This window comes from Erythrolamprus reginae, chromosome 5, assembly GCF_031021105.1.
Source record: "Erythrolamprus reginae isolate rEryReg1 chromosome 5, rEryReg1.hap1, whole genome shotgun sequence".
NCBI classification, from domain to species: Eukaryota; Metazoa; Chordata; class Lepidosauria; order Squamata; family Dipsadidae; genus Erythrolamprus; species Erythrolamprus reginae.
Genome location: NC_091954.1, coordinates 56,978,052 through 56,999,950, shown reverse-complemented (window position 1 = coordinate 56,999,950; position 21,899 = coordinate 56,978,052). Strand labels below are relative to the sequence as shown.

The window sequence follows — 21,899 nt, the reverse complement described above, 5'->3', positions numbered from 1 at the left end:
ATGATGGTGAATGTGATTTCACCGAAACGTCGCATAGACACTCAAAATATTACACGGGGCAAAACCCGAACTCAGAACAATCTACATACATATACCCGTGAAAATCTACGAAAACACACACACACACACACACATATATATATACACACACACACACACACACACATAATGAAAGTGTTCAACACAATGAACAATTCAATACATGAAAGAGCCATCACATATTTTATTGCTGTTGTGCTTCTGTTCACTTTTCATCTTTTACATGTCAAAAAACTGGCTCCGATCAACACATGCCAAGATAAATTGTACTGTTTGAACAACAAGACTGTATATGGGAAAAAAGTGAGATTTTGTAGAAAGTCCTTTTGAATTCAATGGTTAAGTATTTGAGGAACTTGCTGCTAGGTAGGAAAGCTGGAACAGATGACTATGAGGTGAAGCATTATACAGGTGAGAGCATCTGCATCTGTTATATTTGTACACTGCCAAGTTGGTTTTTCAGAATCATCAAAGAGATAACATGTTCATAAGGATATCTCAGCATGACTCAGGCTATGTTTTGTTTATCTCAAAATTATTTTGATGTATCAAAAATACTTATTCTTATGCAAAATATGCTATATTTGAACGTGGTCTAGAATATATGTAATCGCCTAGAGGAATGGTGTTTGCATGAAGTCATTGGGGATTGAGGAAAACGGCTTGACATATTGACTTCTCACAATAACCAAAGAGAATAAATCTACAGGTTATAGGGGTACCACTGCTGCTCTGAAAAGCAGAATTCTTACAATAGTGGAAGTTTGAATGTTGGTCATAGTGATCCTATTGTGGTGACGGGATATGCATTTTATTTCAGGAAGTGAAGAATTTAATTTCCATACAAAAAATATTGGGCTTCCAAAAGCAGAAATTAATATATTGCAGTCAAATGTAGAGGTAAATCTATCTTCATTCCCCTTAACTGCTTTACTGGAATATCAATGGAAATAAATGGATTATCTATTTACATGGATCTATATTATTTTGGATATTCTGGGTAAATGTGACTGGAACATCCAGAGATATTTTCCCCTATTCCCATGGCAAGAGCTTCAGTCCTGCTTTGTTTCTGATTAACAGTGACTTTTTTTTAATTCACACAAAGAATCTCATTCATAAGTAATATATTCTATCTCACATCCTTGTCTCACATGATTATAGGGCTGCTTTAATTCAGTAAAATCTGCTTTCTACAATGTATTACACGAAGTTAACAAAAATTAGGCAAGATGGAAGGCTGCATAATTCAACTCACATCACTGGCAATTTCTCGGGAGGCCTTGGCAGTCTGGAAAGGGATGGCTTCCATTGTCAATTTATAACCCTGAGCACGAAGGTTATGCCAAGATTCCCTGTATTTTGCCTAAAGTGAAAAAGGCAACTTTAGATTTCTGGGTTAAATTTTAACTAAAAACTAAATTAACAAAAGGAATTTGTTTGGGTTGCAATGCAGGTTTGAAAATAGTTCACACAGGTTTTAGTCCTGTGTAGAAAGATGCTTCTTCAAATCAAATCAAATAAAAACAATGCAATAAACATATCAAATGGTAAATATTTTATATGGATTGTTTAACTTATATAGAATAATTACATCTGTAAACAACCATCAGCAATCTACAAAACATATATTTGGTGTGAATGGAAATTTTCACCCATATCATTTTTGCATGCATTTATACATATTCAGGCCATTTATGTTTGCATGTATTCTAGCGGCCGATTAGGTCCCATAGAGTCGGCCTTCTCCAGGTCCCGTCGGCAGACAATGTCGCCTAGCGGGGCCTAGGGGAAGAGCCTTCTCTGTGGTGGCCCCGGCCCTCTGGAATGAACTCCCTCCAGATATACGTACAGCCCCCTCCCTCCTGGTCTTTCATAAAGCTCTCAAGGGATACCTCTGCCGGAGGGCATGGGGGCTGTGAGTGATGAGATTTTCTCCGGCCAATACTGTGAATGAATGATTGAATTGGATGAATGCTTATGAATGTGTAGGGGTTTTTAATACTTTTAGTAATTTGTATAATTCTTTTATAGTAATTTAGATTTATAGTAATTTAGATTTCTTTACATATTGTTGTATTTATAATGTTGTACGCCACCCTAAGTTGTCTCGAGAAAGGCGGCATAAAATCTAATAAATAAATAAATAATTAAATACATTTTCAATAAAAAGTGAAAAAACTAATATGCAAATTTTAAATGCAGCAATTTATGTATTTATTTATTTATTTATTAGATTTGTATGCCGCATCTCTCCGCAATGCCAACAAATTAAGCTACTGATATAATAGATGCAAAAGAAATTAAAATTATCACCTCTCAAAGCAGTCAGATTTTCATGCTAAAGAATCAGGGCAGCAAATATAAATTGCAACACAGAGGTTAAAATTGTAATAAATAGATAAACCATAACTACTCTGGAGAGGATCAAGGACAGAAGATCGCAATTACATTTCATACATATTAGAAAATGGATAAAACTGTCAAACTCCCCTGTATAGAATAAGAGCTTAAAGACACTTATTAAGGAGAAATATTGCCAAGACTAAAGGGTAAGCACTTACCTCACTAATGTTTGTTGCATTCATTTTTGCCCTTTTAAACTCAGGAAGTCCCAGGGTTACCCTACAGTGATGCAAAGTGTCTTCCCCTGCTGCTTTGTACAAGCGCTAGGAGAAATGTTTTTAAATATCTAGTTAACAAAAATTCCTTTTAAATGTTATTTAGTTACACTTCTGAAATGAAAGTCACAGATTGGAATTTGTTTTCAATATATATTTCTAAATACATGGTTTGAACAATAGATGGATTTTATTTGATGCACACCAAGACAATTAGGCACAAGAACAGTTTTCCCCCGAACATCATCACTCTACTAAACAAATAATTCCCTCAACACTGTCAAACTATTTACTAAGTCTGCATTACTATTACTACTAGTTTTTTCTCATCATTCCTAGGACTGTAACTTGTTGCTTTTTTCCTAAGATTTTTATTGATTGTTTCTTCATTGCTTATTTGACCCCCTATGACAATCATTAAGTGTTGTACCACATGATTTTTGACAAATGTATCTTTTATTTTATGTACACTGAGAGCATATGCACCAAGATAAATTCCTTGTGTATCCAATCACACTTGGCCAATAAAATAATTCTATTCTATTCTATTCTAAATAATACATACATGCATAGAAAAAATATTTTTCATATTTGCACAAAATATGGAACTATCTCCAGTCCAAAATTGGGAGTTTTGATCGAGAATTGCCACAATTGAATAGCACATAATGAAATTATAATCAATTTTATCCACATAGAAAAAGAGAGGAAAACAATGTTCCCCACTTTACTGTTGCAATTGTTGTCACTTGCACCTGCTATTCCTCATCTGAGAGAGATGGGTGGTTTAGAAATAGAATAGATAGATGATAGATAGGTGGGCAGGCAGGCAGAGAGACAAGCAGGCAGACAGATGATGAAGATAGACAGACAGGCAGATAACCTGTTTTCTTTAGAGTAGATACGTCATTTCCACCCACCATATTGTTTCTTTCATGTCCATTATATGCTCAGAATAGAAGAGAGATTTGTCAGTGTCCTACTTTCCATTTCTATTCTGCCACTATTATATACACAATTATAATAATATTATATATATGAAAGGATTAATGCTAATGGAATAGCAGGCCATTGTGGGGCTATCCTCACTACCAACTTTGGAAAATTCCTGTGCCTAGATCTAACTGTACAAATAATATAATTTGTTGCCTGTTGTTCACGTCTTGCTCTCTCTCTGTTTTTGTCTGCCTTTTATCCCACTTTTGCCAGCAAATGTTTTTGATGTTTGCTGATGTTTAATAAATAAACATCAAGCTACATTTTTGTTAGCTGTACTGAATAGTTTGTATACTTCCTCTGATCTGGATATCGGGAATGACTGGGGATGTACTGGGTGCAAGCTAAAAGAAAAATTGCCCACAATAATTCAAAGAGAAAGGCTGAGGGCAGATGAAACAAAATTTTAGGGTGTCAATCATATCCATACTTTTTTTTTTTTAATGGTACATATAGCTGTAGTAGAGACCCCTGTGGTATAGTGGTTCCAGGTCACAGGCTGTAAATTCTAATCCAACCCTAAGCATAAAAGCTGACTGTGTGACTTTGACCTTGTCACTCTTAGCCCATGAAAAAGTTGATCAGTTGATTCCTTTTCCAACCAATGAATCATCACTCAGTTGATCTGAAAAAGTAGACACGGTACTTGCAGATAGAATGCTAAGAATAAAATAAATAGCTGGAGATTTGTGGATTTTCCGTAAAACAGGTGCATTTTTCCATTATTATTTTTCTTGAAATAGAAAAATAATAGAAAAACCACCTGATATCGACTCAATCTTTGGATCTCCCAAAATGGGAAAGATTTCAAATTGGATGCTATTTTTGAGCCTCCCGATATTGGAAACATTTTAGTCAGCATTTCTGTGTAAAAAGAAATGTTTGTTGCTTGCATTCAGCCAACAACTACACAGCTGACAGTGTTTTTAAAGGACAGAAATAAATAGAAATAAAGAAAATCATAACCCCATGCAAACAGCAATCTTTACAAAAAAAGGCAATGTACAATTTCTCTCATGTAAAATAAAAGCATAGTCTTACATTACATCTCTTGGTTTTGTTTGTTTGTCTTACAAAAATTTACATTTAAAAGATGTCAAAATATTCTCTAATCTGATTTATTATGTTATATTCTGCAATATATTGCTTTGGGTCAACCAATATTTTGCTAACTAATTAAACTTATCAATTGAAAAGTACATTACAATACTAAAAAAAGAGTTGTTGAAAAGAACGAATCTGTAAACTACAGAAATAAGACAGCACTAATCCTTGATTTCTAAAACTGTATTTCATGACATTTCCATAAACATTCAATGTTACTCTGGGGGAAAAAACACATAGCAAGGAAATTTAGGGGACCAAACAGTTTCCCGATGCGGATTTTATTCCATTTTCATTTTAATAGTGAAATGTATCTGCAAGGGTCTTCTGAATAGTTTGATAAATCAGAAGCAAGATTCTTGGCCTCTGGTGCTTTAAGTGAGTTTTTAAACACATTGATGTTAACTATCTTTGAGATTGTCCTTCCAGTATACCCCTTTGCATTATGGCTGCTTTCAAGAACAAAAGAGAAGTCATTTTCACGAATCCCTATGAAATAACTGCTCTGATTTGTTTTCTTTGTCAGTCTGATTGACAAAGAGATATTAAAACCTTCTCTAGGAATAATAAAAATGATCTCACAATGTTAAAGGATAAATTGATGGTGCTTTCCTCTCTCCCGTCCCCCTTTTTTTTAGTATATCACACTTCTCTGAGCATGCTGCTTTCCTCCCTCCCCACATATTGAATTTTAAAGAGCGTATTTTCTGATCCATGTTAGCAGAACCTACCTCATTAGCAATCATATTGCTGAATTTTGCATGAAGGAGGCCAGGAGAGTCTGTCACTGATGTGTACTTGAAGGAATTTGCTTGCTGACGGTATTTACTCTGAATTCACACAGCGAGAGGCAAACAAAAGGAGAAATGCAAGATAAGGACATTATATTTTCAATGCTACAGATTTGGCTAGTACTTTACACAGAATATGTTACATGCAGCAATTTATTGACCTATCATTGTAATCCCTTACCTCCATATCATGAACTGGACCTGTATAGGAAAATCAAGAGATTCTCCAAAAAATAAACAAAGATTACAATAGTTGCTGGTCTTACTTCTTGTGAATTACATCTTGGCATTCTGATGGAAATGATAAACAACCAGATATTTTATACACTTCAGTGGCTTTTATCAAAATTATTAAAACTTCCAGAACTAGTCTGTGTGAAGTAGAAATAATTATTCCACGTTAAAAATTGTTGTAACTCTTTCTTGGTTAAGCAATCATTTCAGTGATCTTTAGACTGGAAATTATACAACCCAGTTTTTGGCTTAGTTTGGTCAACCCATCAGTTTGTTGTGGTGATGTAGAGCCTCAAATTTATGATTCAACTCAAAGTAGATTTGATCAAATAATCTCTTCACTTAGAACATTTGAACTGAATATTTTTATTAAAATTCCTGACAAAATAGAATGCTTATATTAGAGCTAGAAAAAGTTGTACCTCTTTTACCAATAGCAGAGGGATTCTACATTCACATAAATTTAAACGGCTTCCAAAGGATAAATAGGCCGGCTGGTTGGGTCGGTTTGGTCATCTATTAAAACATATATGGAATAGGATATGTCCCAAAAGGATGAAAGCTGAACCCCTCACTCTCCCTATATTTTCTGCCTTTTTAAAGGACTTTTTAATTCAGAGAGGTTTCTTCAGATGGGACATTATAAAGAGACTGGAACTCTGAGCAAGAAGAGGGCAAGAGCGGGGAGGATTCAGTTGTCCTCACCTCTAGGATCTTTTGACAAAAAACATTTACACCATGTTTATACATGAAAGGAAATGACATGCACATTTTAAAAATGTGGTTTCTGTCATTATATCTATTTTGGTCTTTATTTTGCCTTATTATTGACCCATTCTTTTGCTCTGGAGAAAAACTAAGAGTGAGATGAGAGAAAGAAAGCAAGAGACAGAAAGGAAGAGAGTGCATAGTAATGAGGAAGAGTAATTCTCTTTCCAGGCCACTTATATCGAGTCACTTGGGTTTTGAGAAATGTGATTCTATGTCTAATATAAAAACACAGGCTTCCTTTCATCTGGAAAGGAGCATTTCATTCTACAAAGGATCACCCTAATGTACCAATCACTTGGGTCCTGATTACAGAACAGAAAGTTTTTGAAAGTAGTTATCAAGGTCTGGAAAACCTTGAACTCCATTCAGTTCATCCAGAATATAAATTGAATGATCAAATAAAGAGGGAGGGTGGTAATGAGAGCCCAACCTTAATCAGGAAGCCTCTTTGTCAATTTTACACAGATATCTGGCAAAACCTTGTTTGTAGTTGAAGAAATCAAAAACAGCTTTTGTTACCTCACTGATGAGTTCAGAAGCTTTTTTCTTTGCTTCAATCTCCAAGGCCCCAGGTATGATACAGCCAACTCCTCTCATAAAGTTCAAGTCAGATCGGTATAAATTCTATGAGAAACCAATCAAAATTAATTGATAGCATAGAACTAAGAAGTGGTTATTCAAATGCTCTCATTATAAATAACTTCTGCTGCATGAAACATATATAACCTTCAACCATACTGGAATTGAATTTCCTTATTTCATGATCAGAATAACAAAGTTGGAAGGAACCTTGTAGGTCTTCTAGTCCAATCCCATGCTCAGGAAGGAAACAATTTCAGATATTTATTATTTATTTATTTATTATTTGGATTTGTATGCCGCCCCTCTCCGAAGACTTTCCGAATGGTTCATTTAAACAAACTTTTGTTTAAATACACAAAACATTGTCTTCTCTTGTCTGTCTGTCTGTATATCTATCTCTATATACTGTAACTCTACCTACCCATCTATCTATCTATTTATATTTATAGTATCTATATACTGTATACTGCCGCTCCGAGTCCTCGGAGAGGGGTGGCATACAAATCTAATTAATAATAATAATAATAATAATAATAATAATAATAATAATAATGTAAATCTATCTATCTATCATCTCTCCATCCATCCATCCAACTAACCAACCATCTGTTGGCAGAAAACAATACCTGATTCTGAAGTCTATTATGTATAAAATTGTAAATTATTTTTAAAATTTCCTCTAAAAATCATTGATATCAATTAAAAACCCAACATTGATGAAATTATCATGTTTATACTCACCCCAAAAATATTAAATAACTACTTTTTTAATGTCACAGTTGTAACAGTGGGTATTACATATGCAGAATACATGTACATGTGTGTGAATGTACATGTGAGTGAACAGTTACACATTTTTAAATAGTTATTAATAGATACAAAAAATTATGTACTGCTGAGTCAGAAAAAGATAGACAATAGGTAGGCTATCTGGGGGAAAGGATATTTGAGACCAGTCTCCATCTATGGACATTTTACATCAGCCTGGAAACTTTAATAGCCAGATTTTTGGAAGCCCTTTTGGCTATTGCTTTAAGTCTATCTGTAACAAATAATCTTTTTTTGTCCAGAATTTGATGTGGATGAGATGACAGATCTAGCTTACTCCAACAAAAGCTAGTTATTCACCTCAAAATGTATTCTCCCAAATTTCCATTTGGCAGAAACCATTATCTCAGAGCTAGGGAAATAGGGTAGCTACTGGCATCCATAATCTTCTTCAAGAGACTGGAGGCCCTGAGCAACAGGTTTAGGTCAACTGGGTCTGCACCATTTCTTCGGGCGGTGGGCAGGATTCTTTCTTGGGCTGCTAGATTCTCTTGTCAGGATGGAGTTCCCTAGGTCATGGTGTTAGGGAATTTCAACCTGTCATCTCTGGTTGTCAAGAATGTCAGGAATCCCAAGAATTGTTATAGCCCAAACTAATATGGGAGTTAGCATGTCATACCCACAATACATTAATATGTTAATAATATTACATATATGATTAATATATGTCCTTTGTTTTGGTAAAATAGCTTTGATTTATATTGCACAGTGTCAATGACATCAACAAGGAGAATGGACCTGCTGACATTTGTGTAATCGAACTAATTTCAAGAGGGTACAATGGGAGATTCCTAAGCAATTCCACTGAGATTTAATGTTTAGCTGAATGTCAGGAGGACAGTGGCTTTGTAATGAAATTTGTGATGAATCTGAGCAACGTTTTCCTGTACATCAAGTAGGCAGAGCTCCTTGGACTACTGAGGAGCTCCAGAAATTGCTGTGTTATTTCAAGAACTTAATGTAAGCTATTCATGAGACCTATTGGATTTGAGCAGCAAATAAACCTAGTACATACAGTACATAAATATATAAGAAAATGTATTATTAAAATTCAGTCTTTAAATTTTTGTAGGAGCAGAATGGGCACATGTACGGGCACAGCTCCATTTGCACTAGTGATGTGCACATGGACCAGCTGCTTACCCAAATGGAGAGTGTATGCACGCACTCAGCCGCTACTTGCGTAAGTGAAGATGCCCATGTGCTTGTCCATCGTTTCCATGGTGCTATGGTAAATAGCTCATGGCCCATTAGTGAGCCACAGCTCAGAGTTTGGGAGCCTCAGATTTATTAAGGAAGGAAAATAAATGATTATAAATCTATAATTTATTATTGTAGAACTATACTTTAAATGGCTCAACCCACTTTGGGTATAGCCCCACGCTGATTTGAATCTGACCTTGTCCAATTTTCAAATGTGATTTTTGCTATTGCTTCAAAGATGGATCTGGCTCTCTGTCTAACAGAAATTGTTCAACCCTCATTTAAACATGGTATACAGAATCATAAATTTACCTCACTCTGTAGTTTGTAAGCGTTTTTAGCACTCTGCAGCCTCATGTCTTCCGACAGCGATGTATAATCATGAAGCAGTTGTCTATATTCCTGATCACTGATCAAAGACTGGGCTTTTCTGGCATGTACTAAATTCAGCATGTCTAATGGTAGATAGAACTTATTCTTCTGATTATCAAAATCTCTCCTGTAATTTATCTATGAAGGAAGTAAAAACAAATCTATTTTTTCAGTCATGACTTAAAAGGCATTCATAGAAAGTCATTTGGCAAATTCTTTCAAAACTATTCACTTTACAATTATTATTATTATAATTAACTAGAAAATAGGTGGAAAATTAGAATATAATAGAAAAGAAAACAACTGGTCACTGGAATGCACTGCTATTATTTTCTTCAACAAAGCTTGGCATGCCTTTCGAGTAATTTCAAAATTGTTCTTCGATGAAAAATGCCCATATTATATTTGTGAAGAAAACCAACATAAAACAACTGAAACAAGTAGTACAAAATCAGAAAATATGGAGACAGGTGGTCCATAGAATAATCACTAAAAATATGTTAGGATCAAATGAATATCAACATCATCATCTTGCTAGAAAATTAGAAGCACTAATATATTTTGTCCTCTTACTTTTCTCCTAATATCTTCTTTTCATATTGTTCCTGAATGTATCCTACTCTCCATTTCCATACTTAATATTGGTGCAGTATTAAGTTAGCATTTTTATTTTTGTCTCATTTTGTTGGATCTGTGTTCCAAAAAATTACATGCAGGTCTCCTTTCACTGTATCGTCACAGAAACAAAATCTTATGATGCAGCGGCCTTCAACTTTTTAGGCACCAGGGACCGGTTCTGTGGAGAGAAATTTTTCTATGGACTGGAAGGGGTGTGTTTTTGTGTTCTGCCTGCATCCCACAGATGAGGTTAGCTTGTTTGCATGGCCTGATTTCTGGCATGCTGCAGACCGATGCTGGTTAACGGACCAGGGCTTGGGGGCCCGTTAATGTACAATAACTCAGTTGGTTAAGAACATATTTAGAGAAGACAAGGCTATCACTGGTTTAAACAATGATGGCTATAGGGATATTCTTGAAGCATTTTGGCCCTGACTCCATGTACTAAAGAAAGATGGCGAAAGGAGTTTTATGGTATTGATGTTTTATCCATGCATTCTGTTTTTTCTTTTGTTTTGATAGGCATCTTCTTGGTTGATGAAATAAATAAGATGCTGGATTAGACAGATAATAAGGTTAGACTAGACCAGACTAGATCGGATAATTCTGTCCAGAGTCTTATAGTCTTATGTAATGGGATGAACATCTCGTCCACTTATATTGTTTTAAATGTGCTGCTCTTAACCCAATTAATCGAAGAAGGGCAGCATACAAATCTAAATAATAATAATAATAATAATAATAATAATAATAAATGTTTGCTTATTAAAAATATGCTGATACAAGTTTATTTAGTGTACCACTTACATCACTTTGTAGCAAAGCTGCATGCATGAAGTGAGAAATATTTATATCTTCCAAGCCATGGGAACCAATCAACTGCCCCTTCATTTTCTCAAAAGCCTCCTTATACTTACACTGAGGAAGAAAGAGAAAACATTAACATAGAAAAAAGTGAAATAAAAATATTATTCCATTGCTTTTTGTTGTCTTCTCTGATAGTGAAGATATTATGTAAAACCATATGTATCAAATGGCCATATTCAGGTGAAACCAAATCTGGTTTACAAGAAAGGGAATGTGAGTTTAGAAAGTCAAATTACATTTATTTATATTTAAACAACAGCTGGTTTCTATTTGTTATGGAAAAAGTGGTATTAAAAACATACAGTGTTATATTTATTCACATATCCTTGAAAATATAGATACATGTCATCCCATTATAATAGATCATCACATCTGCTCATTTATTTTGTTTGTTGAAATCCATACAACGGCCTAAACTAAGTTGCAATATTACTGGGGATGAGATTAACATTTCTGAGTTAAACTCTTAATATACTTGGAGAAAAGATTTAAGAATTGCTCTAAATAATAATAAACCAGTAAACTGTACTTTTGGAGACTGAAACTGAAAGTTTAATAGGTAAGTATACTTCTAGATAACAAATTCAAGAATCTATGTTAATTAATTGGGGCTATCTTTGTTTATGAGCCATTGCTACCTAATTGAATTAAATATAGAAAGAAAGAAAGAAAGAAAGAAAGAAAGAAAGAAAGAAAGAAAGAAAAGGACATAATGTTTCAGTATCAATTTCAAGCCTAGCTTATCATATACAATACAGATAAAATAAGAGCCAACTTTATTTACTACTCTGTTTGATTCTTTTTCCCAATTGCACTTAAAAAAATTATTAGGAATAGTAGAAAATATTTCTCTTTTTCCATGAACACTAACTGACATTCAAATTCCAAAAGGACTTTTAACATTAAATAAACCCTTTTTAAAAAGTGGTGGTCATTAAAATTATCTTCCTTTCTTCCTTTCAGCTTGCCAATATAAATATGATACAGTTAATAAATACAATGTTTAAAGGTACATTAGGATCCATTTACCTGATTCTACTTAGCAGAATAATATTTAATTTGCAAATTAAATTGTGGAAGTAATTTCAAATTCTTTATATTCCAATAGTATTTACTTTTTTCTACCATCTTTTTCCAGTATCTAAACAAAATGCCTTTACAATTATTTATTTGTGCTTGTTACTAAATCAACATACATCACTTATAATTTCATTAGAAGCCTTGGCTGTCTGGAAAGGAATGGCATCCAGTTTTAATTTATAACCACCATGTTGCATTTTATTCCAGGATTCTTTGTAGCGGGTCTGTTTGGAAATAAAAAGTAAGACCAACATTCATTTATTGACACTCAAAGCATGTTCTTCCTACAAAGAACAAGCACCTATTCCTAGAATATATAGCCCAAACTTATATAAATTAACTTGTTTCTACTGAAATAGGCTTATCTACTTAGGTCAGTACAGTATTCTACATATTTAGTGTTAGGGTTCATACGTGATGCTGAGTTGACTTCCGCAAAAATCTTGAAATCTGCTTCAGTTGGGGTAATGATATCAGAATGACCTTGGAAAATAGGAAGAGGAAGAGGACAATAGCCTAGACCAGGAGTAGGCAAAGTTGGCTCTTCTATGACTTGTGGACTTCAACTACCAGAATTCCTGAGCCAATCATGCTAGCTCAGAAATTCTAGGAGTTGAAGTCCAAATGTCAAAGAAGAGCCAACTTTGCCTAGCTCTGGCCTAGACAACAAAGAAGCGCTATCCCAGCCAAAAAGAAATGAGGGCGGAGAAAATATTTCAGAAGGGAGTTTCACAGTTCTCTGGAAAGTAAAGGCAATTGAAGAGAGATTCTGTTACTGTAATCTTACAATAAAACTAATATTAGAATTCATAGTTTTGATTTTTCTTTTTTTTCCTGTACAATAGATTAGAAACTTGGCATGAGATTAGATAAATACTTAGATTTATTATCACTTAATAGTGCTTTACAGCCTTCTCTAAGCAGTTTAAAGAGTCAACATATTGCTGCCAACAATCTGGATTCTATCAATCTGGATTTTATCAATCTCGGAAGGATGGAAAGCTGAGTCAGGTTTGAGCCCCATCAAGATCAAACTCCTGGAAGGGGCCAGAGTTAGTGTTACATAAGGCTGCAGGTAGCACAGATTTGCATAAGCACCACTGACTGGATAATCTTGCGGCAGGAAAAATAAAGTGCTGTCAGTGGCCGGCTAAGCTACATGGATGCCTATATACGAGGCTTCCCTGTAGCCTGCCAGCAGTTCATATTTGTGTTAGACGGGGAATGAAAACTCAAACACCGACCTGGATGATAAACGGGTCACTTTGTTGAAATTACAGAAAAAGACCTGCAGAGGTAGCTAAATGGGGCGGATTTCCTGAACATAGTACACATGGGCAACTAATGGGCGTAACTCCTTGCTTGGTAAGGGTGAAGTGTGCCCCGCTTGCACCAAAACGTGTAAGCCATGCCCAGCGTGTGGGAGGGATCACCCCCATGACCCGGAACCAGAAATGACATGGATGAGCCCCGAAGACTGGTAAGGCAGCATGAGTTGTGTAACAAAGGAGCCCATCATCTTTCAAAAGATGTCCTAGGAGAACACACAGTTGCTACTGATACCTTTTCCGCCTCGTTTCTGCCAAATAGTGACCAATTGTAACCATAAAATTTTAAACAAACCTATTTACAAACAGATTCTCACCCTAGCCACTGAAACATCTCATCCATCCATGATGGAGAATGTGAAAAAACAATGTGGAATAAAATCACTAGATTGCAAAAAAATCCTACTTGGTCCCCACAGGCGACCTCTAAAAGACACCCTGGATAGAGGAGTGGAGGGTGGGTGGGTGTCTGTCTGAGTGAGAAGTAGGGAAGCGAAGGGGAGTGTACGTGTTGAGCAGGCCCTGAAATAGGCCTGCAAACCGTGCCCCTCTTCCCAGCAGCCCCTGCACCCCATCAGAGCTCGTGGGCATTCTCGCGCTGGCGTGCGAGAGCGACCAGCTGAGAGGCGGTGTTTTCACCCCTACCAGCCTCCGCAAATGTCGACCCAGCATGATTTCGCCCGGCCTCTCAATTCTAGCAGCAAGGAGAATAAAAGGCGCTCAACTGTTCTTGCATCTGACTCCTTCTTTTGCGCCCACATCTAACAGCTTACAGTACTGCATTCTAATCATGCACCACCATGGCTCTTCTTGAATACCTGACAGTTAGACCCACATATTCAAATTAGAACTAGGATTAATTTGAAAAGGGTTAATCTATGTTCAGTCTAATGTGTCTGAAGTGGTCATTTTATTAACTTGTCTAGGGGCAGCACAACTATTTGCCTATCTCCACTAATTGCACCAAGACAATATATACCAAGACAAATTCCTTGTGTGTCCAATCACACTTGGCCAATAAAGAATTCTATTCTATTTTTTACCTTTAGTATTGGCAATAGAAATAGCACTTAGATAAATATACTGCTTCACAGTGCTTTCCAGCCCTTTCTGATCAGTTTACAATAGCTTCTCTTTTATCTTAATTTGCAGTTGTCATAAAATGGGTCAGTAATAATAGCACTAGCAAAGAAGAAATCAACACTTAAAATGCCCCAGATGTAACTTATTGCATTCTGGATAATAAATGCTATCCAAGCATTATAGAAAATTACATTGTGACCATTTTCGTTGCAATGCATCTGAGGCAATTTAAAAGCAATGGTGGCTACGCTCAAGATAATAGGATAAATGTGCTGCACCTATAAAATTGAATGATTCCTTGCTACTACATAATATCACTATCCTACAAATAACTTGGTTGAAAATTTTGTAACTTCTACCCTTTATTTAGGGAGATTATGGAATTGAATATTTGTTATAAGAATACCAAACTTCTTTTTAGTTCAGTCTTGGCTCTTCTGTGGCATCTTAAAATGTTCTTTTCAGAAAGCCAAACTCGCCAACAATGTGAAAGCGTTGCCCTTATTAAAAAATGAGAGGAACAGCAAAAATGCATATGCATAGAAACATAGAAACATAGAAGTCTGACGGCAGAAAAAGACCTCATGGTCCATCTAGTCTGCCCTTATACTATTTTCTGTATTTTATCTTAGGATGGATATATGTTTATCCCAGGCATGTTTAAATTCAGTTACTGTGGATTTATCTACCACATCTGCTGGAAGTTTGTTCCAAGGATCTACTACTCTTTCAGTAAAATAATATTTTCTCATGTTGCTTTTGATCTTTCCCCCAACTAACTTCAGATTGTGTCCCCTTGTTCTTGTGTTCACTTTCCTATTAAAAACACTTCCCTCCTGGACCTTATTTAACCCTTTAATATATTTAAATGTTTCGATCATGTCCCCCCTTTTCCTTCTGTCCTCCAGACTATACAGATTGAGTTCATTAAGTCTTTCCTGATACGTTTTATGCTTAAGACCTTCCACCATTCTTGTAGCCCATCTTTGGACCCGTTCAATTTTGTCAATATCTTTTTGTAGGTGAGGTCTCCAGAACTGAACACAGCATTCCAAATGTGGTCTCACCAACATTCTATATAGTGGGATCATAATCTCCCTCTTCCTGCTTGTTATACCTCTAGCTATGCAGCCAAGCATCCTACTTGTTTTCCCTACCGCCTGACTGCACTGTTCACCCATTTTGAGACTGTCAGAAATCACTACCCCTAAATCCTTTTCTTTTGAAGTATTTGCCAACACTGAACTGCCAATACAATACTCAGATTGAGGATTCCCTTTCCCCAAGTGCATTATTTTACATTTGGAAACATTAAACTGCAGTTTCCATTGCTTAGACCATTTATCTAGTAAAGCTAAATCATTTACCATATTACAGACGCCTCCAGGAATATCAACCCTATTGCACACTTTAGAGTCATCGGCAAATAGGCAAACCTTCCCTACCAAACCTTCCCCTATGTCACTCACAAATATATTAAAAAGAATAGGACCCAGAACAGATCCTTGTGGCACACCGCTTGTAACCTGACTCTGCTTGGAATACTCGCCATTAACAATAACTCTCTGATGTCTACGCTTCAGCCAGCTGCAAATCCCTTGAACTATCCAGGGATTAAGTCCAATCTTCACTAATTTTTCTATCAGCTCTTTATGTGGAACCGTATCAAAGGCTTTGCTGAAGTCCAGGTAGGCAATATCCACGGCACCACCTTCATCCAACACCTTTGTGACATAGTCAAAGAAATCAATGAGATTAGTCTGACATGATTTGCCTTCAGTAAAGCCATGCTGATTTGGGTCTAATAAGTTATTGTTTTTTAGGTGCTGATTTATCCTCTTTTTGAGTAGAGTCTCCATCATTTTAACTACAACTGATGTCAAGCTAACTGGCCTGTAGTTACCAGCTTCTTCTCTACTGCCCTTCTTGTGAATAGGCACAACACTGGCCATTCTCCAATCCTCAGGAACTTTTCCTGTTAACAAGGATTGGTTAAACAAATCAGTCAGGGGGGTAGCAATGACAGATCTGAGTTCTTTAAGAACTCTGGGGTGGATGCCATCTGGACCCATTGCCTTATTTATCTTTAATCGTTCAAGTTCTTCTAAGACATCGGCTTCTAAGATCACTGGAGCTGAATCCGTACAGCTGGAAGCAATGCTATATCCCTCTATAGTATTATTTTGTAAGGTGTCTTTTGAGAAAACTGAACAGAAGTAGCTATTGAAATGGTCAGCGATCTCCTTATTCCCATTAATGCATGTATTATTCCCGGTACTAAGCTTCGTGATGCCGGTCTTGTAATCCCTTACTCACAGTAAGGCTTACCCTCAAGAAAAATACATTGTACATATCTGTTGTGGTTAGCTCTGGCCCAGCTCCTGCCCCAAGGACTGTGGATGTGGGGGAGACATCCACATGCTGCAGGCCTGTATTGCTCCCGGTGGAATCTGATGATGAAGGCTCCTCTGACCAAGAAGACATGAGTGACAGGGAGGAGGAGAGTGTGGCAGACAGCTCAGAAGGAGATCAATTATCTAGCTCCTCCTTGGATTCAGAACAAGAGTTAATGATACAGCCACGCATGCAGAGAGTGATGCATAGGCAACAACAACTGAGAGATTATTATCAAGGAAAATGAGACCACCTGTGGTTGGGTGGGGCTGTGGTAATTAGTGAGGCTGCTATAAATAGCAGCCTGTGGGTTTGGCCATTGTGGAGGATTATCTGATCGTTGTGTTTCGTGACTGCTTTCCTGACTTTGACTTTTTGTTTGCTGATTTTTCCCTGCTTTGAACCTAAACCAGAGCAAAGTGTGTTTCACTTTGTGAAAGAAGGCCTTTGAATTGCCTCACAGCTGCAAGCTAAGTATCACAGGACTGATAAGGGACTTGTATAAATTACCAGTTTGTTTGGAGATGAGTGCTCTTTGCTATAACAAAAGAGGGCTTAGTTTAAGTGAATTTTCATTATAAAGAACATTGTTTTGAATTTTCAAACGTGTGTGTGCCTGAAATTTGTACCTGTGAATTTTTCGGAGGATTCTACCAGAGAACCCGACAGAACAATATCTATAGTTAATATAAAGAAATTCAAGATGCATCCTAAAAAACTTACCTCACTGATATTCAAAGCATTTTGCTTAGCTTGAGCAATCTCAGGAAGTTCTGCTATTTGGCTATAATTATGTTTGACATTCTCTCCATGTTCTTTATAAAGTCTCTGCAAAATTCAGAAAATACTTTATAGGGCATCATTACATGGTTTTTTTTTGCATAGTAGCCCCTCCCACCCTTCCCCAAATCAATCCTTATCAAATTAATTCAAGAACTGTAGCCAATATAAGAGTTCATTAAGTTATGATTTTCTTGTGACTATATTTATTAAAATTTTAAAATTTTTGGTTTCAGTTGTGGCATCTAGAATCTGGAGCAGCCTTCTAAGTCAGCTATTTGCAATTGTGTCACGGAAACCTTTTTGACAAATTGTGAATTCCTTCCACAGTATACAACCAGACCACTCCTTGCTTATCATATAGATACAAACATAATTGTTTGTATCTATTAATAACTATTTAAAAATGTGTAAAGTGATGATTCACAACAGCAGTATACATTTATTTATTTAAATATGACTACATTAATTAGCTTCTGTCAAAGAGTAGCATCCCATTATTTCAATTCAGGATGAACGGAGAGAATTGATATGCTACTGTCTCCTGCTAGAAATTCCTTTCTAAAACACAGCACTTGCAGGACAACGTGCTCTGGAAGACAGAATTATCTCCTGCTGCTTTCTGAGTTTTGAAATCCTTGATGGCAGGTTTATTCATTTATAAACCCTGAGTTAAATAATTATTTTAACTCTTGAATATGAATATGGGATGCTACCCAAGCTTATTTATTTATCAACATACCATACATGTTCCCCTGAGCCGATGGTGATAACTTAGGAAAATGCCTCTTCCCAATAATGTTACTGTATTATTTTTTTCACTGTTAGATAATAATTATTTCCCCAGACTTTAGATCTCACTGTGCACTTGTTATGATTTAATTTGCTTATTTTATTATTTTATTTTACATTATATTAGGATTATTTCTAAATGGATAGTTGTATTTAAATTTGAAATACAACAACTAAATCATTTTTCATCTCAGGTAAATTGTCTTTGAGTGAATCCATCAAAGAATTACCTATTACTTTAGAAAGAATCTGCTGTGGATTATCTATATGACTATTTAAGATTGAAATCATTTGTATTACTGGCACTGATTTATTGTAAAAAAAAAAGAGAGAATTGCTAATAATTGTTTCAGTGAGAGAAAGAGTAATTCATATTTAAAATGTACACTAAAGGAGAAAAAATATTACAAGTATGATGCTGATATGGCTGTAAATTGTAAACATATGTTTAATGTACCAAACGATATGAGTCAGGATAGGGTTACAAATTTATCTATCTATACATGAGTGTTCTTCTAGGCTTTTTAGAAGAATGGTAGGTTTCCATTAACACAAGTTTCTCAGTTCCTGAGAATGAGGTCAATGACAGACAAAACTAGTGCTTCAATCAGATCATTCAAAGAGGCTACCACTTTTATAATCATAATGTATATACATTACAACTTACATCCACAGCCTGGTTATAGCTAATTCTAGCCTGGATCATCTCAGGAGTGTCTTTAATACTGGTAAACTTCAAAGCATATGGGTGCTGACGGTATTTCTTCTGTTGAGTGTAAAAAAAAATAGATCAAAGCAGTGAATTTTGTCCTGCTCTTTCATGCCATTTGGAATTTTAAAAATCACAGGTTGCTTCAGATTAGAATGAATGTGTAAACATAATTATTATTCCTCTTTTTTCATGCTTATCACTCTAAGAATTTTCAGATTAGAATTAGTTTCCATTTAAAACTAATTTTTACTAGTGTGATCATACAGCATTTCCACTTAAAATTTAAGGAAAACATTTCAAGACGATTATGGATAATAAAATGCCCAGAATCCCATTAAAATGCATTCCCCCGAAGTCTGAAATACAAACTAGCATTCCATATTGGTAAGTCCTTGAAGTAAAAAAGCTATTTGAATATAATACTACAATGATATTTTGTGAATTATTTAAAATCTGATGTTTTGCGTCATGAACACAAATAATAAAAATTGAAACCATGTCAGAGGCATTTCTGATAGCCTATCTTATTGCTTATGTTACACCAAAAAAATGATATTTGATCATATGTTTTTCCTGTATTTTTATACAGATCGTTCACTTCAAGGACACTGTATGGTGACATTTACATTAATATCACTTATAGTGTGTCTTTATTGTGCCATTCCCACAAGTGAAAATAATTGGTTTGCCAATTTAACTGTTGTAATAAAAATATTTTTTGTAAAGGTAGACGCTTCAAAACCTAAAAATATTTTCGTTCTACAGTATTACATAAAAGACTCCTATGCTTGTTCAGTACAAAGATTAATAGATATCCAATTTTCAGAAAATACATTCCTTCAAATTATAATTACAAGCAAAAGTGAATTATAGTTGCTAAAAATCACAGCTTCCAAAGCACTGGCATTTCAATGGTAAAAATATTAAAGCTGCATAATAATTATACCAAGTGCCTGAATATTGCTTGATTGAAACAATACCAAAATGCTTTAGAAAGGATAAATATTTTGTTTTGTTTTGACTTTGGTCAAACAGCTTCAGCAACTATAAACTGTAGTACAAAATCTAGAAAATATGTGATTAAATGTATTTCTGCTATAAATGATCATCTTTTGTGTGCTTGCACAAAAATACTTCTGAATCCTTAAATCCTTTTAGCATACTTGCTAGGAATGCCTATTCAAGAATTCAGGATATTTTGTTTGTAGATGGTTTTAGTTGCATTCAGAAGCTGTATTTTATTTTAATTTTTTTTTACTGAAAAAAGTATGTGAATGGGACAGCATGAACATTAGATGCATTAGTCGTATTAGAGTCATAAATATACATGTTAAGCCTTGATGCACTTCATTAATAAAATTCAAGGTGGTGGGATAGCAATTGTTTGATTGTCATTATTATTCATGATATCACTTGTCACCTCCTTTGCTTTTGGAAAGACTATATGGACTCCCGCTGTTTTCTGTTTGGTATCTGGCTTCCTTCTAATTATGACTACAATGCCTGTATTTGAGAGCCTTTTTCTTTCCTCCCCGTTTCAGTGGAATTATTTTAATTTTATACCGATATTTTACATGCATTATGGGGCAGGTATTGCTACGGCTGTCATGAAATCTCACCTCGCTAATGAGTTCTCCTGCCTTCTGAGCCTGCTTCACATTTAATGACCCAGTGGCGATCCATCCGGCTCCTTTCATCCAGTTCAGATCTGCTCTATATCGGTTCTGACAAAAGGAAATGAAAATGCTCCATTGTGGCTGCTCACACATTAAAAATGCCACCTAAAGAACTCACACATCAGAACACCAACTGAGCCAAATTAGTGCCTGCTTTTGTTTTATCCACTTCTTTGCAACTGTGGGTAGAAATGTGAAAAGCAGGGGGGGTTGCCTTAGAAAAGAGACTGTGAATGTGCTGACAGTGAACCTTTTTGCTATCAGGTTTAAAAGAAAATGCATCGAGAAGGAACTTATTTATTTACTCCCTTTTACTGATGACTAAATGGTTTCTGACAACATTCTCAAAGCATCAGTCATGAAAACCAGGGCTGGTTCAAAAGATTTCTCCATAGAAATCTTTTGTCTATTTTCTTGAAATAAGGAAAATGAGTATGATAAGGCTTACTCCAGGTAAGTGTGAATTGAGTTACAGCCATAGGAAAAATTTGGGGCAGTAAAGGAAATTAGTGAAGGCACCTACAAGAATGACTTATTTTAATCCCTTTTTTTGTATAGCTGGAGAAGGCCAGTGCAAATAACCTATGTGTTAATTCTACCCTTACTTATATGAAAGAGGGATATGTGAATTCATCATCATCAGGCAAATACCCGTGCCTCTATTATAGGGGCCCATCATCTGGTATGCTTGATGAAACAGATGGCATAATTTCTTGCCATTCCAAGATGGAAGATTCCCAGCGACCGATTAGGTCCCACAGAGTGGGCCTTCTCCGGGTCCCGTCAACTAAACAATGTCGGTTGGTGGGCCCCAGGGAAAGAGCCTTCTCTGTGGCGGCCCCGACTCTCTGGAACCAACTCTCCCCCCAGAGATTAGAACTGCCCCTACTCTCCTTGCCTTTCGGAAGCTCCTTAAAACCCATCTTTGTCGTCAGGCATGGGGGAACTGAGACATCTCCCCTGGGCATATACAATTTATGCATGGTATGTTTGTATGTATGTTTGCTTAGTAAATGGGGTTTTTTAAA

General features: G+C 35.8%; 1 protein-coding gene across 1 annotated transcript in view; it reads right to left on the bottom strand.

Annotated features, from left to right (window-relative positions):
- Window positions 1–21,899, bottom strand: part of NRAP (nebulin related anchoring protein) — an 80,066-nt gene that overhangs the window by 16,772 nt on the left and 41,395 nt on the right. Inside the window, 10 exon segments of the mRNA XM_070752682.1 lie at window positions 1,298–1,405; window positions 2,604–2,708; window positions 5,492–5,590; window positions 7,076–7,180; window positions 9,482–9,679; window positions 10,967–11,077; window positions 12,223–12,330; window positions 17,635–17,739; window positions 19,151–19,249; window positions 20,815–20,919. Coding sequence (XP_070608783.1) covers window positions 1,298–1,405; window positions 2,604–2,708; window positions 5,492–5,590; window positions 7,076–7,180; window positions 9,482–9,679; window positions 10,967–11,077; window positions 12,223–12,330; window positions 17,635–17,739; window positions 19,151–19,249; window positions 20,815–20,919 — 1,143 coding nt within the window.